General features: G+C 45.9%; 1 protein-coding gene and 1 long non-coding RNA gene across 9 annotated transcripts in view; one reads left to right on the forward strand and one right to left on the reverse strand.

Moving 5' to 3' along the window:
- Nucleotides 1-573: 573 nt before the first annotated feature.
- Nucleotides 574-3560, reverse strand: LOC132229511 (uncharacterized). Its single transcript, XR_009451698.1, has 2 exons — nucleotides 2733-3560; nucleotides 574-2523 (listed from the first exon to the last, which is right to left on the reverse strand). It is a non-coding gene; the product is annotated as an uncharacterized LOC132229511 (long non-coding RNA).
- Nucleotides 3561-3723: 163 nt separating this feature from the next.
- Nucleotides 3724-18643, forward strand: part of PAPOLA (poly(A) polymerase alpha) — a 61134-nt gene continuing 46214 nt past the window's right edge. For 3 of the 8 annotated variants that reach the window (XM_059686081.1, XM_059686077.1, XM_059686085.1), the window contains exon 1: nucleotides 18171-18298. In XM_059686081.1, coding sequence (XP_059542064.1) covers nucleotides 18246-18298 — 53 coding nt within the window. In that variant the 5' untranslated portion in view covers nucleotides 18171-18245. Of the gene's footprint in view, nucleotides 3902-18168; nucleotides 18299-18643 lie in introns of those variants that run through there. The other 5 variants (XM_059686095.1, XM_059686100.1, XM_059686073.1 and 2 more) reach the window with 4 other exon arrangements.

Here is an 18643-nt window from a genome sequence, read left to right on the forward strand (position 1 = left end):
TCCTTCATTCCAAGCTACACCCTGGTCATCAGTGCATATCATAGCAAGTGATCAAACTCCTGAGGGGACACTTTGCATATTAGCCTCTTAAATATATATAGATTGCAGTGACTGGGTAGCTCCATTCATTCTGTCACCCTCCCTAAAACCTTTCTTTTTTTAATTTTTGATTTAAAATATATTTTATTGATTTTTTACAGAGATGAAGGGAGAGGGAAAGAGAGTTAGAAACATCGATGAGAGAGAAGCATCGATCAGCTGCCTCCTGCACACCTCCTACTGGTATGTGCCTGCAACCAAGGTACATGCCCTTGACTGGAATCGAACCCAGGACCCTTCAGTCCGCAGGCCAACGCTCTATCCACTGAGCCAAACCAATCAGGGCTAGAACCTTTCTACATAATGTTTGTCTTCTCCCACTCCATCACCTCCCACAACCAGGATTAAGGACCCTGCCTAAATCTCTCAACCTGGTTCCTTTACTCCTTTATTTCAAGTGTCATCATCTTTTGCCTGAACCCCGGCAAGGTTCTTCAACTTGAAAATCTCTCCTAGTTCAAATTCATTCCCTACTTTTTTTTAAAAAAATGTATTTTATTGATTTTTTACAGAGAGGAAGGGAGAAGGGTAAATTAGAAACATTGATGAGAGAGAAACATCGATCAGCTGCCTCCTGGCACACCCACCACTGGGGATATGCCCACAACCAAGGTACATGCCCTTGACCGGAATCAAACCTGGGACCCTTCAGTCTGCAGGCCGACGCTCTATCCACTGAGCCAAACCAGTCAGGGCCATTGCCTACTCTTTTGATTTTTCAAAACATATAAATGTAATCTCGTTCAGTTTTAAACTTTCAATGGCTTCTCCAGCTAGAGAAGATAAAATTCAAATCTCTCAGAATGGCCTCAGGCCTCTCAGCTCAAAGGTCAGCACTTGCAAGAGGCCTTGTCTGGCCACTCTTTCTAAAGTTGACCTCCCTGTAATCCTAACACCTAATTTCTCTCTTTCATGGTTCTTAATCACAACCTGTAATCCCCACCTGATTATGGGATTATTTGCCCAAAACCCTCAGAATTTAAGGTCTACGTGGGTCAGAGATCTTCACTGTATTTTTTCATAGTGGAAAATAACCCCAACTTAGCACCTTTTTGCTTTTTAATTTTTCCCTCTACCTGATATGCTCATGTAGTTATCAAATATTGTTTTCTATCAAGATTTCTTTTCCTTCCCCCTTCTGTTGTCATCTTTTTTAAAAAAGTACTTTTATTTTTAAATGATTTTAAAATATGTTTTTATTGATTTCAGAGAGGAAGGGAGAGGGATAGATAGAAACATCAATGATGAGAGAGAACGATTGATTGGCTGCCTCCTGCAAGCCCCTTATTGGGGGATGGAGCTTGCAACCCAGGCATGTGCCCTGACTGGGAATCGAACTGTGACCTCCATAGGACATTTTTCCATTGATTTTTAGGGAGAGTGGAAGAGAGTGAAAGACAGAGAGAAATATCGATGTGAAGGAAACACATCAATTGGTTGCCTCCTGCACTCGTCCTGACCAGGGCTCCGGCCGGGGAGGAGCCTGCAACCAGAATCGAACCGGGGACCCTTTGGTTCGCTGGCCAATGCTCTATCCACTGAGCCAAACCATCCAGGGCAAGTCTTAACTCTCCTATCAGGACATTTCTAAAGTCACCTCCTATGTAAAATCCACCTTAACTCCATCTGCAAAGATAGTTCCCTTTAATCGTCTTGAGCGAGCAGCGTTACAAATTTTCTTCAGTTGTGCTGCCTGGCTGCAGCAGCCTAGGGAAGGCTGACACCAACGGGGTGCGGGGTAGCTCCAGGCTGATGTCCATCTCTCCTTTCCGCTGAGATGCCCCGCAGAGGACAGCCCTGAGCTCACGAAGGTCCCATTCTTGAACTCAAAAAGCCCATCATTGGTGCCATCTTTATGAGCAAGCTTTAAGGCCACCGCCTTCATATTTTATTGGTTTCTCTGGATCTCAGACTTTCAAACTTTTTAAGGGCAGGTCTGCTCTTGGGTCCTCAAGCCAGGCCGCCCTGGTGACAAGAGGGTAAGGAGCAAGCAGACGTGGGAACCCGATCCAGGCCTGCCTCCAGGCAGCGCTGTTCGGAGGAAATGACGGCCGCACACACAATGTAACACTCCCTGGTAGCCACACTTAAAAAGGAACCAGTGAAATGAACGTTCCCGATGCTCTCTAATGCCGCACATCCGAAAGGAGATGAAATGCCATCAGTGAGGCAGCTCGCACTCCTTTGTTCGTACCGAGATCGCGCAAATCCGTGGGAGCTTGGCGGTTACATCCCTTCCTCCAGCCGAGCGCGCCAGAGCCCCACGTGGTCACAGTGGATGGCGGTTTGGCCTCTGCATTTTCCCACAGAGCCGGCAGTCCCGACATGCCCCACTGGAGCTTCCGGGGCAGCGGTTCTCAACCTGTGAGTCGCGACCCTTTTGACAGTCGAATGACCCTTTCACTGGGGTCGCCTAAGACCATCCTGCATATCAGATATTTACATTACGATTCATAACAGTAGCGACGTTACAGTTATGAAGTAGCAACGAAAATGATTTTATGGTTGGGTCACCACATGAGGAACTGTATTTAAAGGGCCAGAAGGTGGAGAACCACTGTTCTGGGGGGCAAGGAATTTAAAATTTCAACTTCACCGCCTCTGGCTCCTGCCTGCCCCGCCCTTGCACCCACCTGCGTGAAGATGGGAGGCAGATCGGAGTGGAGCGTGGCTCGGGCTGCGTTCCTCACCCTCTTGCTGGGGGCGGGAGGGAAGGCTCCAGGCCCCACCCTAGGGAGAGGCTAGGGCCGGGTCACACAGCCTCCCTCGGGGAAACTGAGCGGATTTGGCAGGAGAGATCCACCCGCCACAGCTCCAAGACCCGCTTAAAAGGCCGCCGGTCGCCGCCGCCCGATGTTGTCCCGAGCGACAGCCTGCCCCGTGGGTTCCGTCGCTGGTAGCGGGGTGCAATGAGCTCGCGTTACCGACGGGGCGGGCCCTGCCCTGTCCTGCGAACTTCTTCATTCAACAAACACTTCTCAGGAGCCCGCCCAGGGGCATCCGTGGGCGGAAGAGCCCACAAGCGCCAGCCCCCTGGACTTCCGGCTAGAAGGTGGGTCCCCCAGACACCTCTGCACCTCACTCCGCACAACCACTTTCCACAGGGATGAGGCCGAGTCTCACTCTGCATAGCAGTAGGAAGCCGTTGGGTAACGCGTTGCAACCCCAAGGCACCCACCCACGAGACCCCGTCCTGCGCCCCGCGCTCGCTTGGGGCACCCGTGGGCGCCTCGCTCCCCTTCAAGCGCCTCCATCGGCGCCGCGACCTCAGGCGACGAGAACCGCGGGACCTCACAATGCGCTGGAAGCGGCCCCTCGCGGTCCCGGGGTCTCTCCGAGCCCGTCCTCGCGCCGTCCGGCCGCGTCGCCCGCCTCCGCCACGGGAGCATCCCGGCTGGACGGCCTTCGCGCTCCCTCAGACTCACCGCACTCCTCGCGGAGGCGTGTGGGAATATGCTAATTGCGGCGGAAATTGCCTGGCCGTCCGCCGCCTCACGAACTACCTTTCCCGTGAGGCTTCGCGGCGCCGGGTGGCCTCTGCGCAGGCGCGGGCCCGGCGTGCGTGGCGGCGTCAGCGGTTCTAGAACGTTGCTGTGGTAGCGCTCGGGCGCCATGTTAGGACGAGGGGGAAGGAGGAGAAGCGCTTAAAGCGGCGGGAGCGGGTGCGGGAGTGGGGTTGGACCCTGGGCTGCGGCAGGCCCCCCCCTCCCTCCCGCCTCAGTGGATCATGCCCAGGGCGGCAGCGGCGGCGGTTGCGGGGGGGAAGTGACTGGGCGGTGCCGGCGCAGGAGACGATGCCGTTGTAAGTTATTTGTGTTCTGTTTCCTTTCGCATGCTGGCGGGGCCTTGGGGGCGTCGGGGCCGGAGGGGAGGGTGGCGCGCGGGCCGGGCCCTCGCCCCGCGGGGGGAGGTCGGCGGGACTGGGGTGCTTCCTGTTTCCTCACCCGCCCGCTGCCGCACTTCCCCTGGTGCTCGGGCCCCACTTCCCCCACCCCTTCCTGGCCTCGGTCGCCGGCGGGCCGGGGCCTTCCCCTTCCGGGAGAGCCGGGAACCCAGCCCCGCTACTCCCGCTTCCCCGCCGCGGCCCCCGGACCCAAACACAACCCGAGCGGGGTCCGGCGGGGAAGGGGGGCCCTGCTCCCCGCGGGTCTGCGCGCGCCTCCCGGAGCATTTTGCTGCTCCTGCGCCCGGCCTCCCTCCGCGCGTCCCGGATGCCCAAGCCGGGCCCCAGCGTGAACCCCCTTCCACGTCGGAGGCTGCTGCAGCGCTGGTTCAAAGCCCGGCTTGGAGCGTGGAGCCCCGCGGTTCGAACCCCTCCTCCCCCGCCGGCCGGGGTGCCCTCCGACACGCGCCAGCTTCCGCGTCGCTCGCTCGCCCCGGTTTGTTTTGATGGGATTTGCACGCGAATTGCAACATACGTCCTCCCGCCACCTCTTCCCGATACTTTGTGTTTTTCCGATTGTAGACCTGCAGCCGTCCCCTTGGTGCCTTGGAATCTCCCTAGGCCTGCATTTCACACTTTTAGAAAGTTTCCCCTTTCTCACTGAAAGGAGGCGATGTCATTTTAGAGATCGTCGTTGGGATAGACAGGTTACATGCAGCTTGTTTTCTGCGTTTATTCAGCCGCGTTGAGGCCTAACTAGTGAGACTGCATTTCAGAGTGGAGTGCCCCTGTCAGACGGGGGAGGGAAGGAGGTGGTTTCTTTGTAGCTCCAAAACGAGGTATGTCCTCGACACTGGAATTTTTACTTAAATGCAAAATAATGGTTTCTAGACACCTATTGTAGCACATCAGGTTTTTGTTTTTTAAGGAAAGACAGTTTCTTTTTTTGCACCTATCGATGATAGCTTTACAGTTTCATTTAGATAGGGTGGGGGCAAAAGTAGGCTTAGGGTTGTATGAGAAACAGTTTATTTTTGTGTTGTTATTTATTAACTATTGTGTTCCATACAAACAGCTGTGAATCTGCTGTCCCCTCACCCTGTACGTGAGTGTAGATATATCCGTGTATGTGTGTGCGTGTCTCTTACAGGTGAGGCTCTAACTTTGACACAGGCTTTAAAGACATCTGCTTTTTACACAATCGTTTCAAAAGGAATTTCATACTCCTTTTTTTCACACGCTCCTGTCATTTTGTCAAGAGGCTTAGCAACATACTTCTGTAATGAGAATATTTGTTAGTTTAATTAAATATACAGACCTAAGATCTTAGAATCTGCAGGATTCCTAGTTGATTCATCCTTTCATAGAACGGTGAAAAGAGACACCGGGAAGGAGAACCCTGTCTGAGCAAGATTTTTGTGGCCTTTTCCCATTCAGCAGCTATTACAATAAACCTAAATGTGTGCAGTGATGCCATGTGACTTCTTTGTGTTAGCTCACATTTTGTTGCTGTTTTTGAAAAGGGACTTCTCTTTCTGGTAATCTTGGCTGTATTTAAAAATGGATCAGTGATAGGAAATGTATGCATTAAAAGACTTCAATGAGGAAATAGCTCAAGTAATTGTCTTTCTAGAAAGCGAAAGTCGATTTATACCTACTTTTCTCAAACTTTCTTTGAGGGGGGATGTGTACATTTCCTTTGAAAACCTAGGTGCTTCAAATTCTTAGACAGTAGTTCAAATGTATAAGATGGAAGGCAGTCAAGACAGCAAATTTATACCGGGTTATTGTCTTTCCAGTGTGCTTCTTGAAATGTCAACGATATGGCAAATTTTTCATTAGCTAGCCCTCTCATTTTTAACCCAAAGTGTACAACAAAAGACCAAATCTGCCTAGTTAGATAGACCCTTTCCCTCATTAATTTGCTTTTTTTTTCATGTTCTGGTGTCAGCTGTCTTTAATTTTTGTTCCTTTGCAGTTTTGAATTGTGATTTCTAGGCTATATTAGGTTTGACTTTGACTTTAATTTTGGGTATGCCTGTCCTGTCAAATTTGGGTGGGTGGGTAGGATTGAGGCACAGACCGTAGGTGAGCTGTCAGACTGGACCAAATCAAAATAAATTATTGAAGTTTAGGTCATTATACAACATTGTGAACAAGCCCATATTTTGTCTAAAAATCATACATAATTGCATATATAATTTTGAAAGGTTCATATGATTTAAGAGCCATGGTGATGAAAGCTTCCGACAGTTTTGATGGTAATGAGGTTCATTAATGGAGTTTCTCACATTTTGGGCTGTATAATCTCTCATGGGGCTGTCCTGTGTATTGTAGAGTGTATGACAGCATTCCTGCCCCTCTACCTGCTAGGTTTCAGCAGCCCCACCTTCCCATCTTCCTAGTAGTGATAACCAAAAAAAGACTAGATGTTGCCATATGTACTCCGGGGCAAAATCTTTTTGTTGAGAACCACTGCATTAATACAGAGTATAATGTCCTGATGGAAACTATATTCCGATTGCTGATATTTAGCAAGAGACTTGGGGGCTATAATAACTTTTCTCACAAATATTTGTGGGGCTGTCACCAAAAGGGATTGGAGTAGTTTGATGTGGTCATCAGTTGGAACTGGGACATGTTGGTGGATACTAATATTGTTTATAGCAATGGTTTATGGAGTGACCTGTGGAAGCCTTGGGGTGTGGGAGTTCCTGAGATCCTTTCAAGGAGTACATAAAATCCAAACTATTTTCATAACAGTGCTGAGGTATGATTTTATACTCTACTGACACTTGCACCAATGGTGCAAAAGAAATGATGGCTAATACTATTCAGGGCTTAGGAAGAATCAAGGCAGAGTTAGCATTGTGGTCGTAGTCATTGTATTTCTTCACCGTATACAAGTTTATTAAAAGTCCTTGATGAATCAGTAATGTTAGTTTTATTAAATGTTGATCTTTGAATTTCTTTTAAACATTCTGTGATAAAATGGGAATTACACATAAAGCTGTTTCTAAAAAGTAGAATGGCTGTTTTGAGAAGGACACATGTATGATTGTTTGATTTGTGAAGCACTAAACTAGTGCTTTTCTTATGAAGCTCTATTTTTACCTAAAAAAAAACAAGTGATGTACCGTGGATAGTCATACTTGACTATTTAGCATTTACTTGAAAATGAAGTGAGCCTGCCTCTTTAAGGAATATAACATAGTATTTATGGTCAGTGATAAAATTTGAGCTTTCAAGCCAAAATTAGAATTTTGGAAAGCGTGGTTCTGCCATTGTAATGCTTGATAGCCTCTCAACAATTAAACATGTTTCTAATTTGATTAGTGGTGATATTAATTTGTGTAGTTTTTTGGATAGTGTGTAATAATGTGTCAGCATCTGGAAGATATGTATAATTCAGTGAGCCCACATATTCCAAATCACCAATCATCCTATCAATAAAAGACAAAAAGGGTAATTAACCGTACCTCTGCTACGCTTCCCATTGGCTAATCAGGGTGATATGCAAATTAACTGCCAACCAAGATGGCGGCTAGCAGCCAGCAGCTTAAGCGAACAGGAGGCTTGCTTGCTTCAGTGATGGAGGAAGCCAAGGTTCCCCTCCTGCCACTGCCGGCCTCTGAGCTGCACTCTAAGAAACAATGTTGCAATTATAGAAGCTAAACAAACCCCAGAAACCTGCTTTCAGCCAGCTGGGCCTCAGAGCTGGAGCTGCAACAGTGTTTCAATTATAGAAGCCAAACAAACCCAGATACCTGCTTTCAGCAGCCAAGGTCTCAGAGCTGGAGCTGAGCCTCGGAGCTGAAGCCGGCTCTCAGTTCCAGTGACAGCCATAGAAGGTAAATAAATCCCAGAATAAAAAAAAAAAAATAGAAGAGGAGAGGTTGGGAGCTTCAGTCACCCGCCAGCCTAAAAACGGCCCTCAGCCCCTCACCCAGACTGGCCAGGCACCCCAGTGGGGACTCCCACCCTGAAGGGGGTGCGACCAGCTGCAAACAGCCATCATCCCCTCATCCAGGCTGGCCAGGCACCCAAGCGGGACCCCCACCCTGATCTGGGACACCCTTCAGGGCCAATCAGCCGGCCCCCACCCGTGTACTGGGCCTCTATCCTATATAGTAAAAGGGTAATATGCAAACTGACCCTAACAGCAGAATGACTGGGAATGACTGGTCACTATGATACACACTGACCACCAGGGGGCAGACGCTCAATGCAGGAGCTGCCCTCTGTTGGTCAGGGCACTCTCACATGGGAGGAGCTCTGCTCAGGCACAAGCCAGGCTGATGGCTGCCAGTACAGTGGTGGTGGCGGGAGCCTCTCTTGCCTCCTCAGCAGCGCTAAGGATGTCCGACTGCAGTTTAGGCCTGCTCCCCGCTGGCAAGTGGACATCCCCCGAGGGCTGCTGGGCTGCCAGAGGGATGTCTGATTGCCATCTTAGGCCCAATCCCCCGGGGAGCGGGCCTAAGCCAGCAGGTGGTCATCCCCTGAGGTGTCCCAGACTGCGAGAGGGCACAGGCTGGGCTGAGGGGACCCCCCCCCCGAGTGCACAAATTTTTGTGCACCAGGCCGATATAATAAAAGCGTAATATGCAAATCGACCAGTCGCTATAACTCTCACTGACCACCAGGGGGCAGATGCTCAATGCAGGAGCTGCCCCCTCGTGGTCAGTGTGCTCCCACAAGGGGACCGCTGCTCAGCCAGAAGTCGGGTTCATGGCTGGCAAGCACAGCAGTGGTGGCGGTAGCCTCTCTCGCCTCCATTGCAGGTGGGAGGTAAGGAGCGAGGGGTCCCGGACTGCGAGAGGGATGTCTGCTGTGGGGTCCCGCACTGGGAGAGGGCACAGGCCAGGCTGAGGGACCCCCTACCCCATTGCACAGTTCTCGTGCACTGGCCTCTAGTGGTATAATAAAATCACTTGTGAGTAAACGGTACATTCAAAGTGCAAGGTAGACCAATGGATTTTAATGCAACAAAGTACAAAGGGTTTATTGATCTGGTTTCAGATTTCATACTATAATATGAATGAAATAATCACTTGTGGAGTTTTGGTGTAGTATCCAAGAAGACTATCCACAATTATTTGAAAGGTTACTAAAATACTCTTCTCCAGTTATAATGGTATGATGACAGGTTTTCTTCATATGTAGCTATAAAAACAGCTTATTGAAAGGGATTGAATGCAGAAACAAATAAGGGAATCCAGCTGTCTCTGGTTAAGCCAGAATTAAAGAGATTTGCAAAATGTAAAACAGTGTCATGCTTCTAACAATTTTTGTTTTGGGAAGCAGTTATTTTTTTTTAAAGTTATTTATGTTAACACTAGAGGCCCGGTGCATGAAAATTCATGCACGGGAAGGGGGGGCCCTCAGCCTGGCCTGCCCCCTCTCACAGTCCAGGAGCCCTCAGGGGTGGGAGGTGACCTGGTGGTCAGGGGAAGGCGATACGCCCATCACACCTCTGCTGCTGCCACTGCTGGCAGTGCAAGCCTCAGCCGGCCCTGGTTACCTGCACCTTGGGCCGGCTTTGGGCGGCTGGGCAGCCGACAGCCAAGGCTCGCCTGCGCCTCGGGTCGGCCCTGGGCTGCTGTGGGGCTGAGAGGACTGGGGGACTCCGGAGGCAGGCGCCCCCGGTGGGGCTGAGGGGGCTGAGCATTGCCATCCTTGAAGGCATGACAGTCAATTAGCATATTCCCTCCTTGTTGGCTGTGGGTGCCGCCATCTTTGCAACGGTGTGAGGGTCAATTAGCATATTCCCTCTTTATTAGATAGGATGTGATGGATTTCTTGTTACTTAAATGAGTAAACATTAAAGAAATTTCCCAGTTTATCATTTCCAATGCAGTAAATACAGGGAGACAAAATCCATATAAACAAAAGCTCTTTGGGGTCCTCAGTAAATTTTAAAAGTTATAAAATCATCCTAAGACCAGAAAGTTTGAGAATTACTGCTGTATAGTAACAGCTAACAACTGCCTCAAGCTGCTATTTTTAGTGGTGGTGTCAGTGCAGCAGCTCTGGTGGTTTTTTTTTTTTTTAAATATATTTTATTGATTTTTCACAGAGAGGAAGGGAGAGAGATAGTTAGAAACATCAATGAGAGAGAGACATCAATCAACTGCCTCCTGCACACACCCTGCTGGGGTTGTGCCCGCAACCCAGGTACATGTCCTTGACCGGAATCGAACCTGGGACCCTTCAGTCCGCAGGCCGACACTCTATCCACTGAGCCAAACTGGTTAGGGCTCTGGTGGTTTTTTAACATAGTGTGGAGGAAAGGACACATGATTTAAAGACATTTTTTCTTTATTTAAGAGGATAAATATAAATCTGTCTTTCAAATTTATATTATCTCTTAGTTCCTAGGTCGATGTTCAACCACTGAGCCACTCTGGCTGGGCTAAGTGAGAAATTTTGATTCACAGGTTTTAGGATTTGGAGATTGTGTAATGAATTGTTTGCTGCTTAATGAATATTAGTTATGGTTTTAAACTGTGGTATTTTAAGCATGTTTTCAGTTTATGCTTTTTCATGGAAAAGTTGGGAGGGAAGGTATTCGAGTTGAGTACATTTATGAACCTACTAGAGGCCCGGCCCAGTGCACGAATTGGTGCATGGGTGGGGTCCGGCCGGCCCGCCCCGTTGGGGGCTGATTGGGCCAGGCCAGCAGGGGAGGGGGGGAGCGGGGGACATGCGGGAGGTTGGCTGGGGGGAGGGCCACAGGCGATTGGCCAGCTGGCCCCACTCCCGATCAGGGTGCGGGGGCCGGTCGGGGCCCCAATCGGGCCAGTTGGCTGCTGCAGTAAGCGTCATAGCGACTGGTTCCAGTCGTTCTGTTGTTTCGGTCGCTTGGCTTTTATATATATAGATTCAGTTCTAGTCCTAATAACTCCCACCGTCACTTAGGCAAAAGCGTCTTGACTTGATTATATATAATCTTTAAAATCTTTGATTCATTAGAACATTACATTCTTCGATAGCTAAGCCATCTTTAACATTACAATTAAATTTCACCTTCACATGCATGTAGGCAAGTTTATAAAGACAACTCACAGGCAAAATGAGTCCATTTGGATTATTAGCTATTTCTCTGGTGGGACGGATGCATGTCTGTTATTCTGTTTATTGTTTTGAATATTCAGCACCTTTTAAGTAATTGCACAGTCTCAGTTTACAGTTAGCAAAATAACAGCATTGGAGGAGACATTAGTTCTCCTTAAAGTTGGTTAAATTGAGGCTCAAAGTAGTTACTTGTCCAAAGAACTAAGGGTGCTAAGTTGTAGATTGGGCCTTAATTCAACCCTGGGTTCCATGTTCCATTCTCATTCTAGTACTGTACCACATTGCCTGTGAACCTTGTTGGGAACTGTTTGATCAGCTCAGTTGGAGTCTGTTTACATGTATTAATAGAACTAAATTTCAATATCAAGTTGTTTTTAGAACATTTGAATAGTAAAATCTTTTATGGTAACATTTGTTATATACTTATGGTATACGTGAAAGTATAACATAGAATTAAGATATTAGTATGCATTTTTAGTGACTGTTTTATTTAAAGCTATGTATAGATTTACCAGTTACAAAGTCCATTTTGTGACCACTGCCTTTGGTGGAAAGGTGTTTGTCACTTTTTAATCTTTGGATTACAGCTCTCCAGAATTGTATAGCATTTTTATTTGTGGAAATTGAAGTCTGGGGAAAGAAAATGTAGTTGTTATTTTTAAACATATCTTTATTTTCTTCCTCTTCTGTCACAAAATTGTCTTTCAGATTTATATTTCCTCTATATTTTGCCCACAAACCAGTTTCTTGCAGTTTATGGTGGTTTTTATAGTTTGGGGTTATGAATAATATTCCTGACATCTTGGTCATCAGTGACCTCTAAATTGCATTTCCTGGAGTTATGGTGAATAATACTATGCATTAATGTATTTTTGACTGTTTCTTTGCAATACATTTTTATACTTTTTCAGAGTCTCTTTATGTTTCTTTCAAAATGTTCTTGGCAGATTGATTCAGGAGTGCTGTGGTTTGTCTGGTCTTGTACTTCTAGTCGTACAAAATGAGAAGACTAGTAATCATGTCAGTATTAAATATTGGTCAGCGATAGGAAAGGCTTTAATGGGGAAATAACTCAGGTAATAATTTGTCTTTCTAAAAATTAAAAGTCCTTTTATACCTACGTTTTCCAAACATTCTTTGAAGAGAGAGGTATGCATTTCTTTTGAAGACCCTTTGGAGAGAGAACAAAGGGGCAGTTGAAAGAAAGGAAAACTAATCTGGCCATTATTATAATTGAAGTACAAGTACATTTCTCTGCAAAATAAATGTTAGATTTCCAAAGTTTGGCCTTGGGCTTCATCATAATTTATTCCCCTTCAGCATAAACTTAGTTCATCTGTGGCTGAACTTCTGCTCCTGCTTTCTAAATATTGGCTGGATGATCCACGTGGAATACGAATTTTAAGAAGATACAATTAGGTTCTAAATGTATTTATTTTAGTACCACTTACACAGAATACATGGCAGGCAAATTAGCCATCCTTAGAATAATTTCATAGTGTGTGAATGCATTGTCTTGGCTATATGCTAACTCTAAGCTGTTAGTAAAATTAAAATACGTTAACCTATGTAATATTCCTGCTAAAAATTAATATTTAATGCACATTCACATAGTTTAGAGAGATCCCTATTTCTTTTCTGTCCAGTATCCTATTATTCCTGCTTAATCTGAATGGGCACATTATGTTTAAGGCCTTTAAACAACAGATTATACTGTGGTGTATTGATACATTAAATAAATTACTGTGATTTGTCTGATTGCTTCCAAAGAAGAATATCAGGCTTTCAGTTTTAACTTGACTGACTAAAAACTACAAAGAAATGATAAAGTGTTTTCTGTTGGCTGGTAGCTGCTTACTCTGAGGCAATTGACCCTGTTAATACCATGGGCCACAGCATATACCAGTGATGGCGAACTTTTTGAGTTCGGCGTGTCAGCATTTTGAAAAACCCTAACTTAACTCTGGTGCCGTGTCACATATAGAAATTTTTTGATATTTGCAACTATAGTAAAACAAAGACTTATATTTTTGATATTTATTTTATGTATTTAAATGCCATATAACAAAGAAAAATCAACCCAAAAAATGATTTCGCATGTCACCTCTGACATGCGTGTCATAGGTTTGCCTTCACTGGCATATACCAAATGCCTAATATGAGGAGGCAGGAATTCACCAGTAGTATGAGCTTTGTTTAGATTGGGATGCAAAGATACTAAACATTTACTATTTGGGAAAGCATCATTGTTGATTTGTTGTGCTTTTCTTTCTTTTTTTTTTAAAATATATTCCATTGATTTTTTGCAGTGAGGAAGGGAGAGGATAGAGAGTCAGAAACATTGATGAGAGAGAAACATTGATCAGCTGCCTCCTGCACACCCCCCACTGGGGATGTGCCCGCAACCAAGGTACATGCCCTTGACTGGAATCAAACCTGGGACCCTTCAGTCCGCAGGCCAGTGCTCTATCCACTGAGCCAAACTGGTTAGGGCATGTTGTACTTTTCTTTTGTGTTAGTCATCTACCTAGACCTCACTTTCCTCCCTCCTTGCCTGACATTTAGAGCAGTGGTCGCCAACTGATGGTCTGCGAGGTCTGAAAGGTTGGCGACCACTGATTTAGAGGGCACACCTCTCAGTTTTTCCTTCTGTTGATTTTCTTGTTTCTGTAATATTTATTTTAAGCTTTTACTTTGCATGTGTGTGTGTGTTTTAATATTTATTGTTGAAAGTCTTCACCCATTGATCCCTCATAGCCAGCTCCCACCCCAAGCTATCTGTTAAGGATCTGAATCTCAGACCAAATTTGAGACTGTCACTGAGAACAGACTTTGTCTTTGTATTACTGATTTTAAAGTTGTCTTTCACATGTATTTATGAGTTCAGTAAATTTCTGCTTAAGTAGTTATTATACTACTAGAGGCCAGTGCATGAAAATTCATGCACTCAGGGGTCCCTCAGCCCGGCCTGCACCCTCTCGCAGTCCAGGACCCCTCGGGGGATGTCCACCTGCCAGCTTAGGCCTGCTCCCCCCAGGGGGATCGGACCTAAGGTGGCAGTCAGACATCCCTCTGGCAGCCCAGGAGCCCTTGGGGGATGTCCACTTGCCAGCGGAGAGCAGGCTTAGCGCTGCCACGGAGGAGACAGGAGAGGCTTCCGCCACTGCCACTGTGCTGGCCAGCCATGAGCCGGCTTCTGGCTGAGCGGTGCTCACCCTGTGGAAATGCACTGACCACCAGGGGGCAGCTCCTATGTTGAGCGAATGCCCCCTGGTGGTCACTGCGTGTCATCATAGTGACCAGTCATTCTGCTGTTAGGGTCAGTTTGCATATTACCTTTTTATTATATAGGATACTTTTTGGCAAAAATGAGTTAAATGAGAAAAAGGTGATTTTAGGAAAATTGGATTGATGAAGTTGGATCACTTTGGATGCCTTAGCAGTTTTCTGGAGTGGTTAATAAAGCATGATGTTGCTTATATTTACTATTTCTTTTTAAGTATATTTTTATTATTTCAGAAAGGAAGGCAGAGGGAGAGAGAGATAGAAACATCAATAAGAGGGAAGCATTGATTGGATGCCTCCCACATGCCCCCACCAGGGATGGAGCCTGCAGCACAGGGATGTACCCTGACCGGGAATCAAACCCTGACTTCCTATTCATAGGTCAGTGCTCAAACACTGAGGCATACCTGCCGGGCTTCTTTCTTTCATTCTCCCCCCCCCCCCCCCCAAAATATGTTTTCATTGATTTTAGAGAGAGAGGAAGGGAGAAGGATAGAGAGATAGAAACATTTATGAGAGAGAACCATCGATTAGTTGCCTTCTGCATGCCCCCTGCTAGGGATTGAGCCTGAAACCTGGGCATGTGCCTTGATCAGAATTAAACTGGTGACCTCTTCTTGCTTCGTGGTTTGATGCTCAATCACTGAACCACACCAGCCAGGCCTGTGTTTGCTATCTACACTAATAAAACAGAAAGATTCAGATTAACCATCACTCCTTCACGCCGCTACACCCACAAGCCACACTCACCAGCCAATCAGGAGCGAGTATGCAAATTAACCCAACCAAGATGGCGGCGGCCACAGAGCTGGAGCGAGCTGGAGCGAGCAGGAGGCTTGGGTTGCCCCCAGCGATGGAGGAAGCCAAGCTTCCTGCCTGCCCTGGCCGGCCCTGGGCTCAGCTCAAGGCTACAAAGTTTCAATTATAGAAGATAAGTAAATCCCAGATACCTGCTTCCAGCCAGGCCGTGGCTTCTGCTCAATTATAGAAGATAAATAAATCCCAGAAAAAAAAAGAAAAAAAGGAAAGGCTGGGAGCTTGGGTCACAGGGGGGGCGTGGCCAGCCTGAAAACGGCCCTCAGTCCTTCACCCAGGCTGGCCAGGCACCCCAGCAGGACCCCCACTCTGATCTGGGACACCCTTCAGGGAAAACCATCTGGCCCCCACCATGCACAAGGCCTCTATCCTATGTAATAAAAGGGTAATATGCAAATTGACCCTAACAGTAGAACTGGGAATGACTGGTCACTATGACACACACTGACCACCAGGGGGCAGACGCTCAATGCAGGAGCTGCCCTCTGGTGGTCAGCTCTGCTCAGCCACAAGCCAGGCTGACGGCTGCCAGTACAGCGGTGGTGGCGGGATCCTCTCCCGATTCCTCAGCAGTGCTAAGGATATCCGACTACAGTTTAGGCCTGCTCCCTGCTGGCAAGTGGACATCCCCCGAGGGCTGTTGGACTGCCAGAGGGATGTCTGACTGCCAGCTTAGGCCCAATCCCCCCAGGGAGTGGGCCTAAGACAGCAGGTGGACACCCCCCAAGGGGTCCCAGACTGCAAGAGGGCACAGGCTGGGCTGAGGGATTTCCCCCCATCCCGAATGCACAAATTTTTGTTCACCGGGCCTCTAGTTTCTAATAAGTACTGCACCGAAAAACTCATTTTTAAAATCTTTATTTTACTTCTTTAAAATAATGCATTTGATTAGCATAAACTTGGTTTTTAGCTGCTTAATTGTTTTAAATTGAGCATTTGTTTGGTCTACCTTTTTGCCAGGTGATGATTTTAGTCTCTTACTGTCACTAGCTTAATTTAATGGTGGGTAGTAGAATTAGGAGGTTTTCAACTTTTATATGATATCATTAACATTTGTTAAGAATAATTTAATAAATTGAAACAAATTTATAAAATAGAAAAGGAAATTTTGTCATCTCGTTTCTGCATGTAGGCACACTACACATTATTTTTAAAAATATAAGGCTGTATTGTGAAAGATGTATAGAGACACTCTTTAGCCTCTATACATAGAGGTTATAATTATAATCAGATGCCTGGTACCATAGTTCAGTGAATTTAGGTAAGTCTTTTCTTTTTCTCTAATTTTCTTCACCTGTTAAGTGGAGCGAGTTAATAGAATTGTTAGGAACAGTTGGGAATAATCTAAAGTGCTTCATACGTAACCTGGAATATGTTTCATTAAATAGTAGCTTTTATCATAATTACATTTAACAGCCTTTTACCTGACATTGTGGACATGTATCCGTGCAACTTACACATAATAACTACCTTATTCTTTAAAAAAAACAAAACACAAAAACTTTTTCGTGGAATTTATTGGGGTAACATTGGTTAATAAAATTATCTGCGTTTCAGGTGTACAATTTATAATACATCATCTGTACACTTATTGTGTGTTCACCTCAAGTCAATTCTCCAACCATCACCATTTAGTCTTCCTACATAATAAGTTTTTAATTTTTATCAGCTATCCATCAACTTTGTTTTTCTCCAGTCTGGCAGAAAATGATTGTCTTGATTTGTTTTCCTGATATGCAGTGAAACTGTGCGTGCACATACTTATAATATTACTATTTTGGCAGAGGTTGCATGTATTTTCCTCACTTATTTACTTTATCTTTGTTTATGATGTATTGTTGCTATATAAAAGTTGAGAGTATTTTCATTTAGGCAAATCTGTTTTGTGTATGGCTTTTGGGATTTGTGTCTTGCTTAAATGTGGTTCTGAAAATTGTGTTTATCTTCTTTAACATTTTGCAATAGCTATAATTTCTTAAATGTTTTGAAATATATTTTGGCATCTGGAATTTAAATTTTACTGTATATACCAAAACCATTTGAGTATTTTATTTTATTTTTTATTTTTTTAAATATATTTTATTGATTTTTTACTGCGAGGAAGGGAGAGGGATAGAGAGTTAGAAACGCCGATGAGAGAGGAACATGGATCAGCTGCCTCCTGCACACCCCCCACTGGGGATATGCCCGCAACCAAGGTACATGCCCTTGACTGGAATCGAACCCGGGTCGGTCCGCAGGCCGACTCTCTATCCACTGAGCCAAACCGGTCAGAGCCCATTTGAGTATTTTAAACATTCTTCACTGACTTGTAATATGAATAATTATCAGTAATAATATATCCAAAGATTGATCATATTTTGTTTGAATGTATGGCTACCAAACTGCAGTTCACAAATCATGGGAACTTGCACTCTTTGAGTTAGCTTTGTAATTAGAGTACTTGATATTTCAGAGTGTATTTATTGGTAAATTGGATGCCTAAACCTTTATTGTTTTTGTTAATCCTCACCCGAGGAGATTTTTCCTATTAATTTATTTTTATTTTTTTTTAGAGATAGTGGAAGGGAGGGAGGGAGGGGGGGAGAGAGAGAGAGAGAGAGAGAGAGAGAGAGAGAGAGAGAGAGAGAGCGCGCGCGCGCGCAGGAGAGAGAAAAATCGATTTTGGAGACACATTGATTGGTTGCCTCTGGCACGTGCCCTAACTAGAGCTTGGGATCGAATCTGCAGTCCAGGTGTGTGCCCTTGACCAGGAATCGAACCCACCAACCCCTGGTGCACAGGCTGAAGGTCTAACCATTGAGCATACTGGCCAGGACTGGATGCCTAAACTTTTCTCTTTTTTTGGTAGTTGAAGGCTATGTTTATTAAATGATTAATCCAGTTGGCAAAGCCACTATGTGTAGGTAAGAAAGGTGACACTTGATTTCTTGTTCTCTTCCTCCTTGGGCAGAGTCTTGATGACTTCTTCTTTCTTGGCCTACAGCTGCTCTTTGCAGGACTTGCTGCTTCCTTGGTCTTAGACCTGCGGGCCTTGGCCTGGTCAGCCAGAAGCTTCTCCTGAGCCTTGTCTGCCTTCAGCTTGTGGATGTGTCCCCTGAGAATCTGCTTGTTTTTGAACACATTACCCTTCACTTTCAGGTACAGGCAGTGCTACATGTGGCTGTCAATCTTCTTAGATTCACGGTGTCTTCTAAGTAGTTGCAAAGAATTCTCATCCTCCTCATCCAAGTTACTTTGTCAGGCATTTGAGCATCGGCAGTACTCTTTCACTTACCTATGCCCGCATGCTTCCCTTCCTGTGGGCCAAGATGTTTTTCTGGCATTGAGCCTGGGAATGGACAATCACAAGCTTTTGGATGATTAGCCCATCTTTGATCAGCTTCCAAATCTGCTGCTGGGAGTTGACATTGGCAATTTCATTGGTCTCATTGGAGTCCAGTCTTCTTTTTGCCACAGCGGAGGACACTGGAGACAAGCCCTGTT

This window comes from Myotis daubentonii, chromosome 1 (assembly GCF_963259705.1).
Source record: "Myotis daubentonii chromosome 1, mMyoDau2.1, whole genome shotgun sequence".
Taxonomy (NCBI): domain Eukaryota; kingdom Metazoa; phylum Chordata; class Mammalia; order Chiroptera; family Vespertilionidae; genus Myotis; species Myotis daubentonii.